The sequence below is a fragment of the Brachyistius frenatus genome, unplaced genomic scaffold (genome assembly GCF_029030835.1).
Source record: "Brachyistius frenatus isolate BFR_SWC_R1_liver_20210118 unplaced genomic scaffold, ASM2903083v1 Contig_27, whole genome shotgun sequence".
Lineage (NCBI taxonomy): Eukaryota > Metazoa > Chordata > Actinopteri > Embiotocidae > Brachyistius > Brachyistius frenatus.
In genome coordinates, this window is record NW_027210626.1 from 1,617,663 (window position 1) to 1,645,151 (window position 27,489).

Consider the following 27,489-nt stretch of genomic DNA (forward strand, 5'->3'; position numbering starts at 1 on the left):
CAGAACCACACCAGGAGCTTCACTCTGATTTATCTCAGTTCCCCCATTTTTTCTGCAAGAGGTTTGTTTTCTGTTGCACGTTTCTATCCTTACGTTCACTTGCTCTACGTCTCAGAAGTCTGTAATCATACTAATAAGAGAGAAAATCTCTAATTTTCTTGTTGGACTTATTTTTTCCTTAATTTGACAGACTGACAAAGAGGATTTGTGGTTTGTGAAAGAAGATGTAAATCTGACTTCTGATTAGAAGTTTTTAACAGGTGTCATTATATCAGGTTCCACAGTAATCAAGGACTTTTTGGTATCCGGGAAATCACGGGAAAGTGGTTCCTCAGGCAGGTACACCCAAAGCCTTTTTGTAAAACTGAGAGATTGGAGTTTTTAGTTTGTGGAGTTCTGTCGCAAATAACATTGTCAAGTTTGCAGTTTTTCAGTTTGCCTAAAACTAAAACATATTCTCCTCAGAGTAAATGAAGAGCAATACTTTTACTTAAAGGGTATTTAAAAAATTTTTTTTTTTACTTTAAACTAGAGGTTTTCATGTCACGTTACCGCGTGACGTCATGTCAAATCATTCTGCGTCGAGTTTTGCTGTCCGCCATTACCTCGCTTCGGAAGCCAGCACCTTCTGCGGGGTCAACTTTTGAATTTTGTTTTTTTGAAGGGAATGCGTGTTTTCTGTGAACATTTGTGGTTAGTGGCAGTGTGGACAAATACTTTACAGACTATCTTTGTATTTCGCACGTGTGGGAGCAAATCGAGCTAAACCACGTTAGCAGCATGGCTGTCTCACCCTAACTGCGAGGCTGTGGTTGCCTCCAGTTGACAAGTGCAAAGTTAATATTGTTGCTAATGCTACTTTGCTGTCACGGAAGCACAAAATTGTGATGGTATGATGGTTCGCTTGAATAAACTGGCAGAAGGCCCATCGCGGCCCGCGCCCGGACATGTTTTACCCGAGGGAGGGGCTGGGCTCCCCCGCCACACACTACGGTGCAGGGCCGGCAACGTATCTCTGCACTAAAATCTTTAGAGCAGATCCAAAGTTGTAACACTTTATTGAGTAAAGCAATCAATTTGAGTAAATGGTGGACATTATTATTCCTTCTATGCGTACAGGCACTTCACCTAATGAAAGAAAAAGACAACGTTTTCTGCCTTTTTCAATGCAACAATTGGACTCTAAAGATGACATAATGCCTTCGCAGTTTAACATACACAAACATTGATTTCATAAATAATAAATATTTATTGTGAAATTTCTTTCTTATTCACCAGAAGTGTGAATCAATGAATCTGTGAGTGTGAATTAGTTGAAAGTCGTGGCCAATTTTTTTACTGCAACGAATACAGTTTTTATTCTCATTTTTACTAGACCCGCTTGGACGGGCTGGCCGGTCAGTGAAAAGGCCAGCCAAGGTGCAAGTTATCCTGAACCTTGATGACACCAGGAGGCTAATTCTGCCTGATTGAATTCCTGACAATGGAGCAGCTTATGGATGAAGTCCGAAAAGTCTGTGAGTTATAACTGAAATTTAAGATTGCAGGACCGAGACGGACATTATGAAGACGCACAAGTGAACTTCACATCTTCTTTGGCAACTGTACGGGTCATCCCAATAACTGATGATTGCAGCAAAGGATTTAATGTCACTGTCTATGATGATTTGGAGTCTACTGTCAGACGACACAGAGCTACTCCAGCTCTGTCTCTACAAGAACTTCTGTGTCAGAGAGTTTCTGGGACCAACATCCTCCTATGACACTGAACCGCAGTTAGAACATAGAAATGTGGTGTGTAGGTCAAATGTGTCAGAGTTCAAAAACAAAGAAATTCTGGAAAAGCCAGCTTCAAGTACAAAGATTACTTGGATGCTAACTTCTGATCTTGTATTTGTCATGGTTCAATATAAGGTAACATTCGTTATGGTTATTTTATAAAGGGATAGACACGTTTTAATACCAGAGGAAACTTTTGATGGCCTTTGCATTGCTTATCTCATGTTTTAAAGACAAGATGTACCATGTTAGCATTGATGTGGTTAATGTTACAGAATGGTTAAAAACAGATCAAAGACCAGAATTTACTCATTCTGTGTTTTTCCTCAAGTGCTGATATGTGATACACATACTAGTTAGCTCTACTGACTGCAAATGTCAGGTTTTATTTGTGTATTTTTGTTTTATTTTTTAATACATAACAGAAGGTGATGCATATTTTAAAAACATCACAATAAAGATGGTCTTTTGAGGAGAATCTTCCTGTATTTGTTTATTGTGAGTAAACAAAATTGAATATTGACTGTAACAAAATTTCAGTTTCATCTTAAGTGAAAATTCTGCTTTTATAATACAGAAGATACTGTTGCTGTTAAGTAAAATTTAGGGGGTAAAAAAAAGCAAAAAATGTTATTGTATTGACCTACATTACGTAACATTTTGCTTGTGACAAAAGAAAATGTATGTACTTAAGATAAAGTTAAATTACAGTTTGTACTCAGTCAAAAATTTGACTCGAGAAAAACTAATACATTTGATTGTCAAAAAATTTAGTATTTTAATTAGTTTATTCTAAAGTAAAAACTTTACTTAGATGTAATTGTAAATATTCATTTTTTTCTAAAGTGAAAACATTTAGTTGTAACAAAGTGAAATATGGTGTATGGTCTTTAAACTAAATCATAATTTTTTACTTTCTATGAAAGTAATTTTTTGTCTTGGGTAAAATATATATTTTTTATTCATGTTAAATACTTTTTTTTTTTAAGTTTTGCCAAATCCTAAATATAATTTGAGAAAAACTAATACATTTAGCTATAAAACAATTTGAGTATTTTTTTTAATTTGGTCCAACGTATGATTTTTTTTTTCAGTGTACCTGATTACTATAATGTATCTGACAAAGTACCTTATGGGACATATTCATTTTAGATATTTATATATAACTTAATGTACTTTAAATAACTTACGAAAACATATTGAACTCATGTAACGTATGCTAAGTAACTTAGTATCTTAACATAAACCATGATCTTTTCCTAAACCTAAAAAATAGATTTTGGTACCTAAACCTAAAGCAGTTTATTTTTCACACGTGAGACTGACATGGTATCCTTTAGTGGACTAACAGGTTTAATAAGATAAAACACCAGCACAAATGATCAGAAAATAACAGCTTTAAACCAAAGTGTGACTACGGTTCAGACCCTGGATGTATGCTACTTAAAAGAACACACAAAACTATCGGGAAGTTTAAAAGGACTGTTAGAGGGACACGCTCATTTTCTGTGTAACTGCATCATTATTTTTCATTCTTCGTCTGTCACTGCTGGAGTCTTCCTCACTTTCTCATGCAGTGCTCTCTACTGTAAGCCTGAAGCGTTTAGTCAAGGCTGCAGAGCTCAGGCTGTGTTCTCATTACTCTCTAACAACAGGTATATCTATGCAATTTCCCTCTTTCAGTCCTCATTTACACCTCATCATCCTTCATCTTCTCCTGTCTCTGTATCCTAACAGAATGTGCCATCATCATCCTCAACACAAAAATAAAAAGTATAGTTTCTTCAAACGCTATTTGAATATAGACACAGTCATGCTATTGTTTTAAAATCTTGACCCTCATTACACTTGCATATTTAAAAGGACCCCATTCAAATGTCCCCGCCGTAGAGCACAAGGATCTTCTGCTCAGTGTTTTTGTCACTATTAAATCAAAAAGTTTTAATGGCCACCAACAATACAATTCTGAAATGTCACGGTTATTTAATAATGACGGTTCCACATTGGTAATGTGTGTCTCGGAGAATGTGGAACAGATTTCTTTTAGGTATGCTGTGCAGCTATTCAAGTGAAGATTGTATGTCTGTGTAATAATAATATATTATTAATTATTATTAATAATAATAATATTTTGTTGGACAGAATAATTAAGTTCATTACAATCATCAACAAGATTTATGTAGATGAACCCAACTGTATGAAATTAATCAAATTCATTTTGTATCCAAAGTAATACCAAAGCGCCAAAACAGAGGAGAAGGATTTTTACAAATATTATGCAAATAAATCTTTCACTGCCTGAAATGCACCAAACCGAGTTGGAAATGTGTCTCTCATTGACATTCAGCAGGCATTTTTATCCTGACACAAACACAGGGATTGGAATACAAAATGGCTGAATTCCAGCTGTGTGACTGGTTTTGTGATAGATTTAAGTCCAAAGAAAGACACCAAACATTTGAACAGTTAAAGAATGGAGGAGCTCTGGCTCTGAACCCTAATTTTGAAGAAGGCAATTACCATAGTTTCACAATGGAGAAAGACAAAGAAAAGCATATGGAGAATGGGAACGCAAGAGGAAGATGAGAGTGAAACTGAGAAAGCTGTGTGAGTGCAGTTTTAAGACCTCAATCTTTTGTGCTTTAACAGGAGAGTCCTGCAGGACACGCTGAGAAAACTCCTTGCCACATCACTTTCGAGGCCATCTAAATGATCTGAATGACTACTCTGACTTTATATTGTCCCCTTTTTCATCATGGTTCAGTGCCAGTCACCCTGCTGTTACACTCCAAAAGAATTGGTAATAAGAAACTGTGCTCAAGAGTCCATGACAAATGAACAGATAAGCAACTATATATAATTACGACAAAGAAATAAAAAAATAGCATACCTAACATCAGGTTTAGTGGAGATAAATTAATTATGTGCAAGTATGAATACTGACTGAGAAGAGTGCTGAAATTAATTCAGTGCAGACAGCTTTCTTGCCTAAAACGTTGTTGGACATTAAACTAGAAAAAAAAGTTTGTTATAAGGGGTTTGGTGCTTTACCACGTTTTATGTTTGGGTCTCCTTCAATCACACATGATGAAATGACGTGTGGATGTTCTGAAAAGATCTTCTGAGATTAGGAACTTTTGACCTCTTTAAAAATGCAGAAGCAAAAATGCAGTAATTTTTTTTTTTCTTTGACTGCTTGAAAAGCTGATTTGATGGTGTCTGTGATATATAGTCTGTGTTATAGACATTAAAATCCTCAACTACCACAACAAGAGATACATTGAGTTTATGGCTATGATCCCATCAGAGATAAACTGAACTCCAGTTTGAGGCTGGTAAAATAGTGCAATCAATCAATAAGGTGCTCAGCAGCACTTTTGCACTCAAAATAGCAGGTGTAAATACAGAAGAATGCAAATTGAGACTCAGGGATGGTCATGTTTTAAGATAGTATTGGATCCAATGTTTCAATTTAAATACTTTATCTGTCCAGCTTTAGCTCAATATTTGTTTGTATGGAAACTGGTGGATCTCAGCGAGAGTACAATGAACTGAAACAAAATTAATACATCTGGGACACATGGATGGATCTCTCGACAAAAATAATTGTTGTTCTCCAGTCAATTTGGACAACTATTTTCTCTTATAATCCTTCTTTATATCTGTTCCATAATTCACTTTTATCAGATGGCTTTTTCTTAATTCATAATATTTGTTGTAATTTAAAAGATTTGATCTGGTCTCATGGCCTCACTTTTACAATCTGTTTTTATTGTGAAGTACTTTGTAACTTTTTTATATAAATAAAGTTTGAGCTATTATCGAAATGAAAATCCATTCGTTTGAACAACCCAACACTAATACGGAAGCACAATGTGCATTTTATAGATATTTTACCGTGAGTCATCTCAACATCTAACTTTAGACGTACCTACTGTATTTCTTTTCCACATCTAAAATGTTAAAACGTGCCCTTTGCTTTAAGATCTAAGATCTCTGCGCATTCCTTAAATCAAATACCTTGTTGGAGTCCATGCGTTGGTGGGGGGTATATGCCAGTGGAGGAATGTTGAAGTTGTGGGGCACCAGGTACTCCTCGGCATCCATCAGGTCTTCCAACTCCTCCTCATCCAAGAGGCTCTGGAAGAACTTGCTGTCATTGGGGCTGGGCAGCTTCATGCGGTCATCGCCCTGAGAAATGTGGCGTGTTGATGTGTGTGTGTGTGTGTGTGTGTGTGTGTGTGTGTGTGTGTGTGTGTGTGTGTGTGTGTGTGTGTGTGTGTGTGTGTGTGTGTGTGTGTGTGTGTGTGTGTGTGTGTGTGTGTGTGTGTGTGTGTGTGTGTAGGGGGGCGGGAAGGGAGCACAAAGTTGTTAACACTTTAGAAAGCGAGATCTTTGTTTTCTCCAAACCATGCCAAATATTTACTGAAATCCAAGTGCAAAAAAATGGACTGATGATCACATAATTCATGACATACAATATATGTAAAGACTGATATTGCAGTCACTGTTTCAATCTGGTAATTCAATTGTAAATTAATAATGCTTTATTTATGCAACATGTAACATCCATGGCCTTTACATCTTAATTGCCATCATATTTTCAAAAATTTAACTACTGTTATTTTTCAAAAGTCGCTTTGGAAAAACAATCAGTTCACACAGGAGCAAACAAATTGTTAGTTCTAGATATTCATTAAAAAGCTTAAAATAAAGATTCAAGTCACTACTGTTTTGACTTAGTGGTTGTGACTGGTGTAAACCAGCTTAACAGCATTTGTTAAGTAATTCAAACCGAGCTCTTTTTTTTTACAGAGGAGCCAAGAAAGCAAAGTACAATTTCGAACAGATACTATTCATTTCTGACGACAACCATGTATTCATTTTTTAAACGTAAAACAAGCACAACAGAAGACGGGTTATAAAGGTAACTTATTTCTTGTCCGTCACCGAGATCTACCTACCTGGATGACCAGGTATCTTTGGGGATCACGAGCCATCCGTGTGAACTCTGCTGCCAGCTCCTTGAACTTGGGTCGACTGTCTGCATCAATCATCCAGCCTGAAAAAAAAGTATTAGTTACTGACCTGTATACGGTTCCAAACAGATATATCCTGATATTTAACCCCATGATATTTTTCCAATTGCCCTTGATTTTAAATTTGACCCAAAGTGCAACTCTTCCAATTTGTAATTTTTCTCAGCAGAAAACAAAAGCCTCATCTATATCCATAAAGATCTATTTATTACCTGACTGTAAACTTACAGTATCTGAATTTAAATGGGAGGAGCAGTGTGTTGAGTGTGTGTCAGTGGTGATCAGGCAGTGCAGTTCAGTAGGTTAGGTTAGGTTAGGTTAGGTTAGGTTAGGTTAGGTTAGGTTAGGTTAGGTTAGGTTAGGTAGTTACTTTATTAATCCCCGAGGGGAAATTTTTTCGCTACAGCAGCATACAGAAGCAATAAGATAATAATAGAACAATAGAAAAGCAATAAAATAGCAGTAAATAGCAGTACAAAATATAAATATAAAATGCACAGTATATACAGTACAGTATATATCTATATATATTATATACAATAGTCCTCACACTTTGTGGTTTTCCCATATGAAACCATTTTCCTTTATATAGGACATTATTATTTGTTCCATAATGAGCAAGCACAGATTTTTAGAAATTAAGTTATCTTTATTGTGATAATTTTTTCCAAATTAAATACAGTCTCATCACTTGAATGGCCATATGGAGCAATGTGCCCTTCTGCCAATTTCCCTGTGAACACATGGGTACATCGCCAAAGCAAACATGTGATCTGGCCTTGAGTCGAGCCTGTCGACGTATCCAGGGAAATAAGACATAGAGTTCAGAAAAGAGAGATGTGGCTTTAGACACTATTGCGAACACAGATACAAGACATTTCACATACAGAAGGGATCATCTTTTGTCTTGGTGCTTAGTTTCTAGCTTTACTGCCAATAAAACAACGAGAAGGAGATTAACTGAGGAAGTACGTCTTCCCCAGTGCACCATGTGTGTGTGTGTGTGTGTGTGTGTGTGTGTGTGTGTGTGTGTGTGTGTGTGTGTGTGTGTGTGTGTGTGTGTGTGTGTGTGTGTCTCTGCATGCCAGATTGGCACAGGTTCAGGGTGAAAAGTAAAAGCCAAGGTGACAGTGACGGCCAGAGGCTGCAGCTTGGAGAGCAGAGGACACGGCTGGGGTGACGCTGGCACCGAGTCTTTGTCCTGGCAGCAGTGGACAGAGGTTATAGTGCCACCTGTGACCCCAGAGCCTGATGGCATGACAGCAGTGACTGACCAATCGGGCCAATGTGTTGGTGCTGGAGGGTCACAGCCAGTCAGGAATATTAGTCCTGAATTCATCTTTGACTAGAAATCCTTCAGTAAAATTTGTGATTTTTGCAGGATTTCTCAGTATCACTTCAATCAGAGAGATGTTTCACTATCTTTTGCTTGGTAATGTTACATTATAGAGTTTAAAACAAAAAACAACAAATCTTTGACAACACCTAGACCCTCTTGTAAAAAACAGCTGACCTGGCCTTTTGAAGATCACTCAATAAAAGCACAATTATTTTTGTCTAGTTTGCATAAAAAAAGACAATTGGCTCTCCTTTTAAATTCAAAATGAATATCCACTACCTTGACATCAGTTTGTAATAAAACACTGGCACAAAACTCCTAAGTTCTGCAGTAAACACATCTCCCAAAGCCAGAGCAAACTTAGAAGGGCATCTGACTTCCCCCGCCTTTATTTTAATTTTGTTTTGCCTTTGCAGGAGAAGGCTGTCGGAATCCAATCCAAACCTTCGGACTCAATGGATCAATATGCCCACAGACAAATGACTACAATATATGACACAAAACAAAGGAGACCAGGTGGGAAGCTTGCAGGACTAAAAACTTCAGATATTGTGGTTGACAGGACAGGACCAGGACAATGAGGTGTAACATGTCAGAAAAAACAAACAAAACACAAATAGGCCACAGCCAGCGAGAGGTCGGGGTTGCTACGACGTCCTCAGTATCCTTACTTCTTATAGACATATCTGAGGGACCATGTGGATCTCCTCAGAACCAGCTGTGTTTCACTCAACAGTGTTCAGCAAAACTTTCCTCATTACTCTCAAGGACTTTGCACGCATTGCGGTAGTCCTTTTTTCTGAGGCTGTAGTTTGTGTAGTTCTATTTATAATATTATCTTTAAAGGAGGTTTCTGTTCTTTCTGTTCACCCTGGGTCTCTACTTACACTTGACCATGACCATGTAGACGTCAATGGTGCAGATGGGTGGCTGAGGAAGGCGCTCTCCTTTCTCTAACAGATCTGGGATGTCTCGGGTAGAGATCCCATCATATGGCTTCCCTCCAAAGGTCATCAGCTCCCAGATGGTTACACCTAAAAAGGAGATGGAAGGACGATGAACACAAGAGCGGAGAGATCAGTACAGAAGAGAATAAAGAGATGTTCAAAGAGGGAAGAACAAGTGGAGAAAAGAAAAGGAAAATCAAGATGAGAGGAGAGTGACGAGAGGAAAGAAAGGTAAAGAGCACAGTTAAGAAGGCAGGGTAAGGAAGAAATGAGTAAAGAGAACGAAAGAGAGAGACATGGAATAATTAAAGTAGAAAATTGGAAATCAAGCAAAAACACGAAAATTGAGGCGAGTAAAAAAAAAGACAAAAATCAAAAGATGAGAGAGACAAGAAGAGATCACAGGAGTTGAGATGAAGAGAGAGTAAGAGTGTAAAAAAGAGAAAGCAACAAAACAGTGGGTAAAGAAGAGGTCAAGATAAGAGAACACAACTCAACAGAGGACAGACGATGAGTGGAGGAGAGGAATTAATCACAGCCTTGAAAGTCATCTGCCACTTTGAACTTTCAGCACTCTTTAGTTTTAATCACATTAATCAGCTAATAAGTAGCAAGGAGAGTAAATGCACACAATAAGATGGAGCTGCAATTGCTTCAGGTCACAGAGGACAACTGGGGACACGAATGCATGAAGCCATACGGATAGTTTAAATCAAACGTGACTCAGAATACTACTAATGACCGAGCTGGTTGAAAAAGGAGTTTTAAAAGCTGAATCAAGTATGATGCCAGCTTTATTTATTTTTTAACAAAAAAGGCTTAAAAAAAAATCTGCTACACACCTCGAGCAATTTGTAAGACAAATAAAGATATCTACCTCATATTCTGGAGAGCATTTTGACCGACCATTTTTTTGCCATTTTGGTTATCTAAATAAACTTTGTGTGATTAAGATCTTAGAAGAAGTGCTAAACTTGAATGGTTATATCCAATCCGACAAGTTCCCCTAAAATGAGATTTGAAGCTTACCGTAACTCCAAACGTCACTCTGATGGGTGAACTTCCTGTAATGGATACACTCCAGGGCCATCCATTTAATGGGCATCTGCCAGGTAGGAGCACAGCGTGTCAGGATTACATAAATGCAACATTAACAGGAGTCCAAAATAATCTCTTTCTTTTATACTGAGGAGGAAAATGACAGCGACTGGATCATCTGAGTTTGAAACATCTGTTGGTGAGTTGGCAGAACTGTCTGTGTCAAACACACTGGAGAGAAGAGAGGGACAGCAGAATGAAAGAAAACTAGGTCTGATGAAGACAAACATTCTCTCTCTCACACACACACACACACACACACACACACACACACACACACACACACACACACACACACACACACACACACACACACACACACACACACACACACACACACACACACACACACACACACACACACCAGCTGTACTGAAATAAGCTGAGGCAAAAAGCAGGGCGGTCTGGGATGCAGCTTAACACTGTGATTAGATTTGAAGGCCAATTCTATTGATTACAGTGATGGAGGTTGAGGGAAGGGGTATGTCGAAGGTTAGAGTGCCCGTCTTTCACTCAGCTGAGGGGATAATACCACAGCGCTCATCGTTGACATAAACCATGATGGACACGCCAGGAAGAGGGCTAAGAGAGGATGAAATGGGCTTTCTTGAGAAAAGCGGGTTGGAAAACAAAACACAAAAGAGGCAAAGGATAAACAAAGATTAGAGGAGGTCAGAAGCCCATGTGCACGCAGCACCAAGGACATATTTGTTTACTACGTTTGTGGGGTTTTGAGATCTCTGCTCCCCAAAGGTAAATGAAACGGTCCAATAGAGCTGAATAGTATTTCACTCCGCTGAAACGGTCTTTTGTGATGGGCTCAGTTCCTCCCTCAGGATATGAAACCCTCATTAATGTTAATGTCTATTGTTGTCTTTTACAACGTGTCAGTGGTACGGACCAAAGTAGTAATTCAACAATATTGTATCTCAAAACCAAATACCTTAAACATCAGATAATAGAAGTAGATAACACGGCCTCTTATTCAAGGCACAAATGATCATCCATGAGATATTAGTATGGTAATAAAAAGCACAAACAATGCTCATTAACAAGACCAGCAGTGATGCTACAAATATCAATATCTACACAAGTTAGTTTCAAAAGTTAAAGACAGAATCATGAAATGTAATTCTTATTAAAACATTTCATCAACAATATTTTTGATGCCTCACAATTGCATTTCAAATTCAGATATTCTTAAATGAATATTTCATCATTGTATTTATCTGCTTTTTTGCAGAGTTAGCTCAATATGAGGCTTAGGCAGTGGGACACTATATAAGCTTAAATGACTGATCTGGTGGGTCTGAGCTGTTCAAATCTGTCAATCAGATCCACTAAAGCTCACAAATTAGGTTATATGTCAATCCGGGACCTTAACGTGGAGCTCAAAACAACCAACATACCAACTGCATTGATGTTCACTCCGAACACTGACCAATATTCCCATGTGTTTGTGTTCGGTGGAAGTTTGATTTCAATCATTGATGCATTAAGAGCTGGATATGACAATGAAAACAGGATCAACAATGATGGCAACTTTAAGGTCTAATTGCACGTTTTGTGTGTTATCTCAGTTATTGTAAGAGAATGAAAATGGACCGTTTTTATATAATTGCAAAACCAAATTTTTCTACCGAATTCTCATCTTAAAAGCTTTTCACACAGTACTCTTTATGGACATGCAGCTCGATAAAACAGTTAATCAAACACCCAAGGTGTGCAACCAAATCTTATATCAGAACTCTGAGAACAACTGTATGATTAGTGAAAGTAATGAGGTTCCTTTGTTTTTGGTCATTGTTGTTTTTAATAATGAGCAAACTTCACAATAAATGTCACAGAATTACAAAAGCTAGATTTCTGCATGTCCACAAAATGAAACTAAAGTAATTCCAGGGATGCAAAAACAAACCTGTCGGATTGCAAAGAATCTGGCCGGGACTTCTCATTGACATCTCATTTTATCTTCTCAACTGGTAGGTCTGACAGAACTGTCCAGAAACACTCGGATTCCTTCTCTTACATTTCTCCAGTTAATTTCCTTTTTTCTTCTATATACGTTCATATGACAGATTCATAAAGCCGTCATACATGTGAGAATCACCGCAGTCCACTTTCCCTTCCAGCCCTGACTGTAAACTGTTACTCTGACTCTTGCATACAAAAAAAAGTTTCTGCTCCCCCCTAGAAGTAATTAGATATAGCTTAACAGCTGCAAGCAGTAGCTTCATATTTGGTCATGATCCTCCTTTCTAAATCTCAGGAAGAAAGTGAATATGTGAACAAAAAGTTCTTTAATGTATGAGTGAATAAATATAGGAGAATTCACCACTTGAAACAGTCAGACATATTCCGGGGGCTCATTGTATCTACCCCAGTCCTACAGTTCATTGTGATGATCGAAGACGTAAAATGTAACATACAAATTATTCGATTTTTTGTGAGACAGTGTAAATAAAGTTTCTAAAAGTGATGCTATGATTTACCTTTCCTCCATCAGCATTATATTCTTTCTCATTCACATCCAGCAGGCGAGCCAGCCCGAAGTCGGTGATCTTGATGTGGTTCGGAGATTTGACAAGAACATTTCGGGCTGCCAAGTCTCTGTGGACCAGCCGCCGCTCCTCCAGATACATCATTCCCTGCAACACACACACACACACACACACACACACACACACACACACACACACACACACACACACACACACACACACACACACACACACACACACACACACACACACACACACACACACACACACAGATATTATTTATTATTTTCTATTGAGTTTATTTGTATGCAACGCAGATATCAGTAAGCTCAGTAGTGTGCTCAGCAACATGCAGCACACACACATGCAGGTCTGACTCCCATTCAACATCACCATCTGTCTTCATCATCATCATCATCATCATCATCACGACCACCATCAAGTCTGCATTAGAATTTTTATAATTATTTGTGTCATCATCATTACAAGCACACTGTTATTTTTATAGTTGTAATTCCCATCAATCAACAACTAGACTGTGGAAAAGCCTTCGTAATTGCCAAATGCTTGGCGATGCAATAAACACAGCATCCATAAGCATCAACCCAGGGGCAGGTTTTCAATTAATAACAGGACCCACAGGGGCGAGGAATGTTGGAGTAAAACATTCCCTTCAATACATTTATCGAACAATTAAGAAACCGTGTCTGAGTCCTATCTTGCTGTCCCTACTTTAATTAATAATGATTATCTGCCCTTAAAAATGGAACATACATTTCCCTTTGATATTATCAGCTGTTTACATTAATTATCCAAGTGATAAAACCATAACACAAATTTCTAGGTTATAACTGCCTCATTTTTCACTAAAAAGTACAGATCAACTAAAAACACATTTTGAATGTCATACATGGACAGCACTGGAGGAGTGAACACGAACACGAACACGAACACACACACACACACACACACACACACACACACACACACACACACACACACACACACACACACACACACACACACACACACACACACACACACACACACACACACACACAGCAGATGCATTTCTTTGCCTGGAAATGCACATATTGAAATTAATATATTACTTATTATTAGAAATATAATATAATAACCCACTGGCAGTATCGACCCCTCAGAATTTGTATCACCACAAAACTCCAATAGGACAAATTCAGACTGACACAAAATGCCAATAATGCTTCCAGCCACAAAAAAAAAAAAAATAACACTTCCGTATGGCTTTGTAAAAACCTTTCAGTTCCTACATCTTGTGCTACACATCTACATTCTCCACTGCCTATTGTGCATCGCTGCAGGAGTGGACCTGGAGAGAAAGAAAGACGGGGGAGGGGGGTGGGGACTATTTCAAATTGGACGAGCAATAACAGAAGCCACTTTGTTTGAAGTGGCGAGAAGACAGAAAAACGAGGTCTTATTTGAAACCATAACAAATTGGATTTAGCTGCAATGGGCTGGAATGAAAGGAGGAGTGGATGGGAAGGGGAGGAGGGGGAGGAGGAGGGGAAAGGTGGGGTTGAGCATTATGGTAGTCTAAGAGGTGAGATTACATTGGTAAGGCTATAATCACAACGCCTCATTTGTCTCCCCCTCAGGAGAACACGTGGTTTCAATGCACACCTGCACATTTACATACAAGCTCACACTCGCACCTGCACACATGCAACTAACATGCAGATGCAACTGCCTCCTGTGTGTCAGGGTGTCAGTGGACAAAGTTAATAGATAAAAGACCGCAATAAAATAACACACACAGACTTCAAATATCCACCTTTTTTAGTTGTTATATGAATAAATGTCTATATCACATAAATGTATGTTCACATTGCCAGTAATTGGCAATTTATTCAACTGCTGTTCACTTTAGCTTGTAGGAATGCTCAACAAGCACTTCGGAGACAAATGTTTACTGAGCTGCTAACAATCGCTGCTTGGCAATATGTTACTGGATTAATCTGACAAATGAATATGACCGATACAAATAATATACAGCTACCACGCACTGCCATGCACATGTGTTGATCACCCAAAATGTTGGTGATAAATGTACAATATGACTTAGTGTGCAAGTTTTTGCGACTGCAATGTTTAATCTAAAGCCGATCAATATTCATGTGAATCTTTCAATGACCTGACAAATAAATAATTTCTTAGCGCCTAATAGCTGACCTCTGTAAAGAAAATAATCTATTCCCATGTTGCTTCGGGTAATTTATTTAATCTAACAGAGTTATGTAATGAAATTACAAAACAAATATAACCCTAATAAATTAGTAAGAAAACATATCTAATCAAATTACAGTTACTGTACAAAATGTTGGTGATTAAAAAGGGGTTTTGTCAGAATATATTATTTTTGCACTGGAACATGTGGAAGACAACATGATGCTGCTGCTTTGCATCTTTTTCTCCCTGCAGGAATGCTCTGTGTTTATGTCTACACAGGTCACCATTCAATTGGCACTCAAATTTGAATTGTTGTTTTGAATCGGTTTTCCTGTTTGAATTTGCACCGCCTCTCTTTTGTCAATCAAATCAATGTGTATTGGTCAAAGCAACCACACCCAGGCAGTTGACCATGTAATTGAAAAAGAAGGTGCGATATTTAAATTAGAGCCGTTCAGGAACCAGTGTTCAAAAACTGAACAGCATCCAGCTCTGTTGATAGTTTTATCATCACTTGGAGTTGACCTGAATATAAACATGGTTTAAGGTTATGGGAGCAGTCAGTTGTGATCTACACACTTGTGATTTGTTTTGGTGGTTGTGCTTTAAAATCAAAACAGTTCAGTCTTAATTCAAGTAATATAGAAGAACTTTTAGTAAATGTTTGACAGTAATCAGTGTTGAGGTTTGTTGTGAGGTTTACACTACTGTGTTTAAATAGATTTTTTTTTTGCACTTTCAGCTTCATTTCCCACATTTTAAGAAAAGTAATCAAAGTTACAATAAGTTCAAATACTTATTACATTTTTTAACATCCAGTATACATGGCCCAAAGTGCTGCAGACAGAGCAGAACTGAAAGAGATAAAGGTTGGGATTTGAGGTATCCCATGCCCGTGGCTCCCACGTCGTCAACTCCATGTGTGTGTGTATGTCATGGTATCCACTGCCAGCTTTCTGACAGATTCTTATTTGTACATAAATCGCGCCCAGTAATCTCCTCAATTTTCGAGACAATTAAGCAGTGGAGGGAGAATGGATGGCTTGGCAACCCGTGAATTTTAATTTGCCTGCACAATGAGATTGAGAGGGGGAGGTGATGGAGTGTGTGCGGAGTGGGAAGTGGCTGCAGACGTGCGTAAAGAACAAACTTTTTTTTTTTTTTCCCACTCGGTTGCTCTCATTCACTGGCCTCCCATGTGGACACGATGAGAACGACTCACTGCCAGAGGTTTGTAATTGCTGCAAACCTGGATGTGACAGCCAGGCTGATGTCAGTGGTGAAAGCTGTATTTCAGGTAAGCTTGCCACCAGAGAAAATCCACGGGCTTCAGACAGACTCTGTTATGATCGCACCTCCAGACGAGGGCTGCTTTCCAATCAGTGGAGATCAGGCCTCTGCCCTAAACCCTGAACATGGAGGTTTTACATGGGAAAGCAGGCCAAGAGGGAAAATCTCTAGAATAACTAGAAGCAGAGGAGTCAAGGCTTTGAATCACCACCATCAGAATTTCAGGAAAGTACAAGTGTTACAAAAACCTATAGGTAGAAGTTTCTGCACCGGGTGACAGCACTACGGTAAATATGAAGGTACTTTGGTGTCTTAATGGTTTTGAGATCAAATTTCTCACACTGCAATCAACAATAAAGTTTGTAAGTACAAATATATGAACTGAGACTGATATTATCTGGATTGCAAACAAATTCTCCCTTACAGTCTTGTTGGTTTGGGTCATAGACTTGAGAATTTTGCTTCTGCCACAAAACGTTTGAGTTGGATGTAATGGGTGGGATAAATACTCATGGGTGAGAAGAGTTTCTGTTGGTGGGTTTGTCTTTTATGTATAAAAAGACACAAAAGTACCTTCATAGTTTTCAGTAGGGATGAGCTTTTCAAGCGAAAATAACCCCCCAACGAATGCTTAACGAAGGCCATCAAACTCCGAAAACATTTACTTTTGACAAAGCTGATGGGAAGCATGTCTTCGTTGGCTCTGGATGTCCAACATCAAATTTACTCCGCCAGGTTAAAGAAGCCAGAGACTGATTGATCATCTTGTGGATGGACTGTCTGCTCTGTGCTTTAGAAGAAGAATGTGAAAAGGGCATAAGCAGTGCTACATGCGGGGTCCTGAACCGCCCTCTCAAGAGTCAAGAAAATTGCTACTCCCTCGGAAACCACTCTGACCTCCCGCCACGGTTATTTATGCTTATTCCACAGAGCCACGCGGATGAAACACAAGTGGACGGTATTGTCCTCAGACGTGTTTCCCTGAAGACAGATTCGGCGGCGAGGTGGCAAAGGGCTGGAGATTAAATCAATACGAGGAGAGTGAGGAGAGATGGTGCCCATTTTTCACTGACTGGCACTTCCCACTGTTGTTTACTCTGGCAGGACACACACACACAGACACACACACACACACACACACACACGCACAGACACACTCACACAGACACACGCACCCACACACGCACGCACGCACCCACACACAAACACAGGTGCACACAGAGGAAACTGTCGTCACACACACACACACACACACACACACGCACGCACGCACGCACGCACGCACGCACGCACGCACGCACGCACACACACACACACACACACACACATTATTATTCATGAGGAAACACTTCTAATGAGACTGAACATCCTACAGAGGCTCTATAAACCTCTTGTGTGTTCTCTTTTGTGTGTGTGTGTGTGTGTGTGTGTGTGTGATCTGCCCACTATACTGGTGGAGGAGTGACGTCTCTTGCTGGAGATTTATGCCCGTATAGTGACACAAGAGGAATTTGTTGTTGGATCTCCTGGTATGCCACCATAATTTCGCTTGGTAGGGCTCACCTGCTTTAAGATATTCCTTTCAAGTTCGGGAAACTAGAATCCGTAAAAAACGGTACATTGAATGATTTTAATTTTATAATACTAAGTAGTCAGCAGCAAGAGAGCCTGACTCATCTGTGCTGTTTTGTCTCTTTTATGCATCTTGGGCTCATTTTAACAAGGATGCCAGTATTTCTGGAGGGCACAGGATGTTTAGTGACTCTCTGTTTTGTGTTCTGATATTGTGAATAACTGTGCAGTTTTATTGGAGGTTTGTGACATCAGTGGAGCATCTGTTTGACGCAGGACATGTTTAATGTATGTTTTGGATATAAAAAGATCCCAGTGGGCATTGAAGAAAGTGAGTCACTGTTTAAGGAATGTGGTGAAACAAATCAGATCAATGTGGAGGAGAGACTGAGAGAAAAGGGGGGAATGATAACACAATAATGATGAAAGCGGGAGGCTTTCATTTCATTTTGTGTCAGAGTGAATTTAGTAAACAACATTAGGGGGCAGATTGAATGTGAACAATTTGTCTTTGCTCAGACTGGGTTAGCAGTTTGTGGGGGAGGGGGGAACCTTGTCCATATACATTTATTCTCTGATGAACACTTAATGCCAAATCCACCACAGCATAGGGGGGATCTGTCCCTCTTATATGAACACAAACAAACACACACATGCACGAAACCCACACAACCAGTCTCATGAGTGTAACTGAATGAACACCATATGCAATCATCAGATTCAATTCCCAATCACACAGTAAAATACTTTACAGAGCAATAATATGAATTTCATTTCAAGTGTGAGTAACATTCCAAACAGTTATCAGACAGAAAAATTCAGGGACACTTTTTATTGCATTGTGTACTGGGATGAGAGCATAATACCAATGTATTGTTTCTTCATCTTCACCTTATTCTCTAGACATTTTTGTGACCTCAGAAACAACATTTGGGATACTGTGAGAAAAGCAATATTTGCGATGGTTTGACCTGCACAGATTCTAAAAATGTTTTTTAAAAAGCATGTAGGTTTCTTGTGTTCTGTGTGACACACTACTGTGTTTCGAGTGCTCTACACACTCTGTATGCAAATATGATATGCTGTTAAAAACAGATAATTTGGCATGCATGCCAGCAAGTGTTGAGTTTAGAATTATTACACATACTCACACGCATTAGTACGCCCAGACAATCCTCAATTGTGCGTAAAGAATTCACGGATGCCTCAGAGCATCAAGCTGGCCTTAATCTTTTTGCAGAATTAAGTCTCTAGTCTCTCTATTGCTGCTGTCTCAGGTTCAGCATTAATAAAAGGGGTTAGAGAAGTGATTCAAATGCCAGCTGGAGTCAAGTTAAGGGCTTCACTCACCAAGTGACCTATTATACTGCATCTATTCTCTAACCTGTGCTCTGACAGGCAGAGCTGAACGCTGTAATAATGAATGAGAAGATGAGCTTGTATAAGCATCAACCCTCACAAATTCCATCAACTAGTATCTCAGCAAAACATTTGTATCCTTTGAATTATTTTAAAATAACAACCAATATCAAAATATGTAAAATTAACCATTTCATTTAATGGCCAATTTGGGATGAGTACTTATTCTGGGAGCAAACGATGTGAACTATTGTTATAAAACAGTCAATTCATAGGTAGTAACGCTGAGTGAGGTGTAGAGATGGACAGTATATAAAGTGTACTTTATGACAACTTTATGTAAAGTTACTTGGAAAGCACTGGCATTTCGACTCACAAACAAAACCTTTGATAAAGCAAGGTAACTGTTTTTTCTCAAAAATGTTTCCACTTATATTCTCTCCAGCTAGTGACCAGGGTCAAAGATGGAGGTCCTGTGACAAAGTACAAAGAATGATAAAGTTTTTATGCCTAAACCTAACGCAATTGCTACCGTGTAACATTTAACCCAGACCGTTATATTTTTCTCAGCCTAACCCTGTTTTCAACTGCAATGCTTTTTGGTGTCCAAAACCGTTAACACTGACTCGGTACCCTCTAGAGCACTGATTCCCAAACTGTGGTACGTGTACCACTGGTAGTGCGCAAAGATTATTGCAGTAAGGCCTATCAATTGCATTCATTTTAGCACTTCAAGGCTCATTTGCTTCATAATAAAACTATATTAATGCAGGGAATTTCAAGGTTGTGAGCAAGTAGTGCTTGAAAAAAGCAAATTGTGCACTTGTAAACAGAGCAAATACAATTATTATCAAGTATCTTATATAATTAGATACTTGGTAATAAAACAAACACTATTCTTAACCTCATTCACTGGCTTTTACCCCAGACAGCAGAGCTGTCTGCACCGCTACCAACAAAAGGTGTCCAACATAAAGGGAGCATCTGTGATTGACAACCAATAGATCCAACATTTATGAATAACCACTGTGTAATATTACAATGACATATGCTGGCTACCATTTAGTTTTGGTTACTCTGTCTTTCTCTTTGACTCGTTGAAAATATTGTTTAGGAAACACATGGAGTGTGTGGAAACCTTGTTGGAAGTATTTTTGTTATCTCTAGCAGTCATGTCAGGCATCTGGCTCACCGAAAGATTCAGCAAGGGTTGGTGGGAGGGTTGAGACAAGATTCTTTAACTGAAACACAAGACTCGCTGTACGTGATCATCATGAATAATCACTTCCTTTAGCGAACACTACAGAGGGCAACGTTTAAAGACCAGCGGGCACATGCAATGTTGTAGTTTTAGAATGATGATGGATAACTGAGAAATGATTTGTAACTGACATCAACTAACTTGGGATGATGTAAGAGATTTAGCTTTATTTCATGACAGTGGTATCCTAGAGTATGTGAGAGATGAGGATGTGATTCCAGGGGGGAACGGGTCACTATATTCTGCTGCTGAGGAGCTGTCAAGCAGCCATCATTCTAAAAGGGATTCAACCTCTTCACTGTAACTGCCACTATGGCAGCTGAGCAGGGAATGACCTCACTCGAGCACGTCTGTAGATTTATTTTTAGTTACAATTCTCTCGTCGTCAAATTCATTTCTGTGGCTTCCAGCTAAAAAAAAAATCTATTCAGAATTTAATCTGAAATTCTGAAGTCATTGGATTGTTCGGAATCTGACAGAAGTGTGATGTTTGTTGTCAGATTTTTTTTTAAATTTAATTTTATTCATGTCTTTTCACAGGAGATGAAGATAAAGAGCAGGTGTGCCTCATTGGTTGTGTGAGATAAGTACAAAATGAAAACATTTGAGAGACTGGGGGAGTAACAAAAAAAACAACTCTCCTCAATAATCCAAGTGTTTTATCCAAACTTTAACAATGACTTTACTTGTAGAAAAAATATTTTATCTCGAGACTATTAGGCAGTTTAAGCACATTTTTATAGACTAATGCATTTTAGCAATGAGGAGAGAAATTTTCTTCCCTGTTGTACACATTAAGAATTCAGATTTTGTTTTGAATAAGTAGAATTCATTATGTTCACATAAGCGGTGGTATGAATTAAGTGAAATAAACAAACAATAAAAGAAAGAAAAGCCTCCAGAGATCTTTTCTTAAGAAAAAGCAAAGAGTTGAGCTAATATTTTTGAAGCCCTTCATCCAGCTGGCTCTTATGAATGAATGTATGAAAGGTATCTTTTGACCTCACCACCCACAGAAGGAGGGACAGGAAGAAATGCTCCAGCAGAGAGAGAGAGAGAGAGAGAGAGAGGGGAATAAAGAACAATGGTAGAGCCATGCAAATAAAGCAGATATATTAAAAGCAGCTTTATGGGGAAATTTTATTTAAAATGTAGCTTTGAACGTCCACTATCTGAGAAATTCATAGCAAAAGCCTTAATTTTAATCAATAAAAACATGCCAGCTACAGTCACTTGTGTACTGGATGTGATGAAGGCTACTTTTTTGCAGCTCAATTTAACCACATTAAGCCTGAGGCTATTTTTCTAACTAAGGAAAAAACAAACATCAACCAAAAAAAACAACCTATTCCATCAGTAACAGCTTCACAACTTCACGGCCAAACTGACCAACCTTTGGGTCTTGGGGTAAGAGATAGAATTCTAATGAAATATATATATATAATTAATTATGATGAGTCACCTTGTTCCCATCACCTAGTCAGAGTTGAAAAACTCCAGCAAAAGTTTAAATTTTTACCTCTGCCTAATTCAAATTTCCAGAAAACCGATTGTCTATTATCCGGATATGGAGAGACAAAACTGTTTGAGATGACATTAAGATGGACAGGTTATTACCATTTTTCAGGTATGGGTGGAAAATTTTAAAGGGCGAAATTCTTGATTTTTAATTAAATAATAAGTCACAATATTGTCCAGAGAAAGTGGGACTAATCAGAGCCATCATGTCTGCACACCACCGTACACCCTAAGATTGGGGGACATTATAGTGAAAATTCAAGAGGTTTCACATGACCATTAAATCAATTGATTTATGCATGTTTGATAATTAATTATGTTTGTATTTTTCTTTTATTTGGATGACGAAAAGCTCTGGGTCAACTGTGACATGATATGATCGACCTAATTTTTGTCATTTAAAACAAAAAAGTTTGCACTGCCAGAACTATATGATGTATAGCGAGAAAGCATAGAGATTGTGATGACAGAAAAATAAGCAACATATATGTACTTATGGTGCATTAGAGGTTTAGGTAAGGTTGGGAGAAGGGTATATTGTGTAGACTAACACATTTAAGACCAGAAAAAAAGAATGACACAGGACACAAAAAGCAGGTGTATGCATGGAGAGGGCAGAGGGATTTAAACACTCAGCAGAAATACATCCATCGTTCTCCTTTTTAACCGAATCAGCTGACACTGATAGGTCAGAGTGAAGGGCTACACAACGGTTTGGAAATGGCTTGTTTCAGCAACTCACTCTTCATTTGTCTCTCTCTGTCTCTGCAGGGGCACCGGTTCACTAAACTCTAACATTTACTCTAGCTGATGTGATTGTAATTTTATAATGCATGATTTTTAGTCTCCATCATAACAAGAAAAGCACAGCATGAATGCACTTGAGGTTTGCAGTGTTAATTTAACACACAATCTACTCTGTATTTCTCTGTCTTCATCTTATGGAGTACCTCCTTTTGTCACTCTCACACATGCCATGTGTCTTTTTACCTGATCTTCAGTTAATTATGCAGTATTTTACTATTATTTTAAGAATGGATTATTAAGATAGTAATATGTGCTAACAGGGCACTCATTTCCTCTGCTTATTACTCACACAGGGACATACAGCAGTGCACATTGTAAATATTATAAATAGAAAGGTTGCAATGTGTAAGATTATTAATGTGTACATCAATCTACACACAGGCAGATCAGTTTCCTCTGTTTCCTCTACTTGGCAAACCCTCTAAAGGAGCAAACACTCTGATTTAAAAAAAAAAAAAAAAATTAAATTCTTATGTCTGTAACACACCTATAATTAATTAGGGCACTAAGAAACACTTGCTTTGCGCTCAGATTTGTACACACCTTATATGCAAATGACAAGTGACCACTACCCACATAGAACCTGACAACAAGAGTGCAGAGACTGTCAATACCTGCAGAAAAAACACATATCTACTGCTGAGTGTCTTGTTTACCATGTTAAATGCACATTAAACAAGATGAATACATTCAAATTATTGTTGCAATATGAAGATGAGGAAAGACAAGAACAAACAGAAAAGAGCAGTTAAACAGAGTTAAAAGAAAACCCTAGAAATAAAGAAAAGATGATGCCGCTTAGTGTAAATGTGATTATTTGTGCATGTGTGACCTGGATTGTACCATCCAGTCTTGCTTCCTGTCAGTTTACCATTACAGAGTCCCTACTGCCACCCTGCCAGCATGCCGGTGCGCCAGGTCCCTACAGGCATTTTTGGGATCAGGTGGCAGATTCATAACATACGCCAACAACATGACCTTGTCCTGGACAGGCCCACACAAGCCCAGTGATAGGGGCAGCAGGGGCCAATGGGGTGAGTGAGAGTGGAGGAAGAATGAGACACCAGATGGATATGTTAATGTATTTGGCATGCTGTAATTTGCCTCTCTGTCTTGCTTTTTCTCTTTTTGACTTGCTTACTGTCTTTGTCAATGAGTACACGCAGCATAAAATGTCATTCTTAAAAAGCTGCATAAAGAAGCAGCAGACTTTGTCAGCCTCTTTTACCAGCCAAAGAGCTGCAGCCACGTAATCAAGTTTGTGGCACAGACCCACTCAATTTGTGTCCTCTCCAATTACAGTAGCCTGTAATTTGCACAAGCAGTAAATCAGAACAGAGGGAGCCCAGCACGCTAATTAAAGCTGAAATCCATCAAAATATCCGCTAAAGCATTATTACATGTTCAATCCTCTAATAATTATTACAGATGGTGCATTTGAAGGGACAGTTTTTTTGGAAGACATGAAAGTGACAGCCAAAAATCTCAACAGCTGGCTCATTGGTATTGAGTAACAACCCTTAAAGCCCTTACAAAAAAAGCGCTTTTATTGTTGGTTAGATATATGTATGATATGTCTACTTGTGTGTGTGTGTGTGTGTGTGTGTGTGTGTGTGTGTGTGTGTGTGTGTGTGTGTGTGTGTGTGTGTGTGTGTGTGTGTGTGTGTGTGTGTGTGTGTGTGTGTGTGTGTGTGTGTATTCAGGGCCCCAAACTTAACACTTTTTTGAATAGTGTGGACACAATAGTAAAAAGTTAAAGACATGTAGGCCTACATAAATTTGTATTTACTTGGTGTGGAAAAATACCCAACATTATGTAAACAACTAAGCAAAGTAACATGCACAGAACTGATGCACATGTTATAACTATGGGCATCAAATTATATAAACCTGATGTTTTTCTTTTATTGCATGCCGTTAAAATGTCTTTCTACAACTTTACGTTTCTACGATCTTTTTGACATGCCCTTATAAAATGTTTGCACACTCATCAGTACATATAACTGATTTGTGTGTATAAAACTGAAAGGTTTTTTGGTTGGCAGTCCATTTGTCAAACAGTTATTCAGTTGATTTAGCACTATTAGCACATTTGCTTGCATATATGTGTTTCTGTGTGTTTTGCAATGAGACCAGAGGTACTTGGCCAGCAGCAGAAGTAATTCGTACTCCCAGCACTATAAATGAAGTAATATTGACTCATTGGCAAATAAACAATATTATAAATGAAATCCCCATCTGAATGTTTAAATGTAGTATGAGTCATACCTTAATGCTGAATAAAATATGCTGTGCAAAGCATCCGCACAAAGTAATACAAACACAGTTTTGAAGTCAAATGAATGACAAGAAAAGGGATGAAATTGATGAGGCACACTGCTCATTTAGTGGCAGGTGAAGCTTTCAAAGGCATTGAAAACCTAAAAGGGATTGAAAATGGTAAACAGAAAAGGAGTGAGCTGGTAAAAAACAAATGTATCTGACCTCTTAAGGAGAGAAATCATTTTGTTTTCTATCAGGTTGTTTTGGCCAACAGAAAATTAGGTCCCTCACTTTGCTCTTCTTGTTTTTTCTGAGGCCATCATTATAATCTTTATTTATTGGTTTGTAATCACATAACCTGAAACTGAATTTTAACTATTTCACACATTGTTTAAATTGAGAAACACTCCTATTGTCCCAGCTTCTTTTGTGATTTACTAAATTGAAATACATGTTTTTGTTTTTTAAGTAAAACTGAGTTCTAAGCTGTGAATACTGAAGTCCAACAGTGAACCATACAGTTCAATGTCAGGGTTTTATCCGTGCGTATCACCACGGCGACGCCAACTCGATGTCTCACACATTATCAAGCTTATCAATCTGAAAAGAGGCAGCCAATCAGAAAAGAGGGTCTTTGTTATCAATGAGCCTTTAAGACACAGACACAAAACGGCCTGTTCTTAGTGGACATCCCGATTACTTTTGACTTTTTTTTATTCATTAAGCCTTTATAAGTTCATGATAAGATATGGATCAAAATGAATTTCCACAGAAGGGAAATGATCACACTCAAGTGTTGTTCCAAATTACATCACACTTACAAAATAATTTATTTATTGCATTTCATATCACATCACTGATGTCATACTGTGTTACTGTCCTCCAGAGTATGTGGTTTTGTGTGCCTCCATGAGCTGTGAACAATGTGTATGACTCTTTGGCTTATGAAACTATTTCACAGCTTATGGCTTTATTTCCTAAAATGCATGGTTGTCAATCTGAACTTAAGTGTGTATGTCTTGACTCATAAAAATGTGACTTTTCTGGAAATAAATTCTGCTCTACCAACAGCGGCGTGACGCGACATTCCTTTCTGTCCTTAATCACATTGGTGAGGCTTGTTCACCTGGCATACAACAAACAGCAGGGGTTATGAGTCAGTTGCTGACTAAGGTTGCTGACTGCGAGAGACAACAGCTATTTAGAGTGAACGTTTTTTTTTTTTAAATGTCTTCACCTCTCAGAGATGGGACAGTCTCCCTATCAAGTGAGCCATCCGTCTGCTTGTGTTGAGAGTGTAAGCAGCCCGGGTTGTTTGTGCTTTCCAGTGAGGGAGTGCATGGAGATTGCCTGAGGTTGTTTGCAAAGGGGTGGGTGTGTTGAAACACACTGCTGAGACACCTCTTGAGTAAACATCAACTGTGCTCGATTTGAGCTGCAATGTTGCCCATAGGAAGGGCCTTCAAGTGTGTACACTTCTTTATTTTCAAGCAGATATTGCTTGGTAGTTTTTGAAATCTCCTTCAAATGAGACTTGGACAAGGTGGTGAGTCCAATGCACATGTTCAATACAGCAATCAGGCTGATGCAAATCTGGCTCAAGGCAATACTTCTGTGTAAATATGTAGTGTGCAGAATTGTACGTCAACAACCTGAACTCAGTTTTTGAATAGAAAAAAGCATAAATGATTGATTTTGGGAAAATAACAGATTTACTAGCAGGTTGCTGTTTAGCTGCAGAATGTGTGTTGGTACAGGTCTTTATGCCAACCTGTCTGTATGCTTGTTTGAAAAGAAAATGTGCTCATTTTGATAGAGGATTAAAGATTGCTTTTATAAAAAGAAAAGATGAAGGCAATCTTCCTTTCAATGAAAATATTTGTCTGCAGGCCTTCTCTTTTAAATTTTGAGCACAAAAGCATTCTAAGGTCTCAATTTCTCTTTAGTAGTTTTGTTGTTGTTTGATCGTCGATGGCCGCAAACTGTGATAAAACACCCTTTTTTTCATTGCCACAAGATTGCTAAACAGCACAGTTTCTCTGCATTGTAAGTGTTGTGATTGTCTTCCCCCCTTTTTGTTATTTTGTCTGCTAATTTACAGCCCAATTAGTCTGACCCGGCGATAAATGGTCGAGCGGCCTGTGAGCCTCATCAGTGCTCCGACAGCTTCAGTCAGGAGAGAAAACAGCGTGCAACAAGATTTGCACCTTCCCACCAATCAATAAATGGAATAACTGCCACTTAGGCCATTATACCATCCTTTTTCGGCTCTGGAGTAATGAACTGTAATAGGGAAATGATAATAATGATAATAGTCATAATTAGTGGGATAATAACAGGGCAATCACAGGGTTCCGTAACGGGAGACATTAACTGTGATCTATGATTGATCTGTTGCGAAGCTGGCAGCTTGGTAATCGAGCAGGAATTCCCTGGAATGGCGTGATGCAAAGAGTGTGCGTTGAAGTGTGTTTGTTGAGTATTAAATGTCTAATAAAATGTGTGT

At 38.5% G+C, this 27,489-nt stretch overlaps 1 protein-coding gene across 1 annotated transcript in view; it reads right to left on the minus strand.

Moving 5' to 3' along the window:
• LOC138620899 (receptor tyrosine-protein kinase erbB-4-like) overlaps positions 1 to 27,489 on the minus strand; it is a 299,444-nt gene that overhangs the window by 8,132 nt on the left and 263,823 nt on the right. The window contains exons 21-25 of the mRNA XM_069698538.1: positions 12,695 to 12,850; positions 10,134 to 10,209; positions 9,045 to 9,191; positions 6,744 to 6,841; positions 5,800 to 5,970 (exon numbers count right to left, since the gene is read on the minus strand). Of these exons, the coding sequence (XP_069554639.1) occupies positions 5,800 to 5,970; positions 6,744 to 6,841; positions 9,045 to 9,191; positions 10,134 to 10,209; positions 12,695 to 12,850 (648 nt within the window). The remainder of the gene's footprint in view (positions 1 to 5,799; positions 5,971 to 6,743; positions 6,842 to 9,044; positions 9,192 to 10,133; positions 10,210 to 12,694; positions 12,851 to 27,489) is intronic.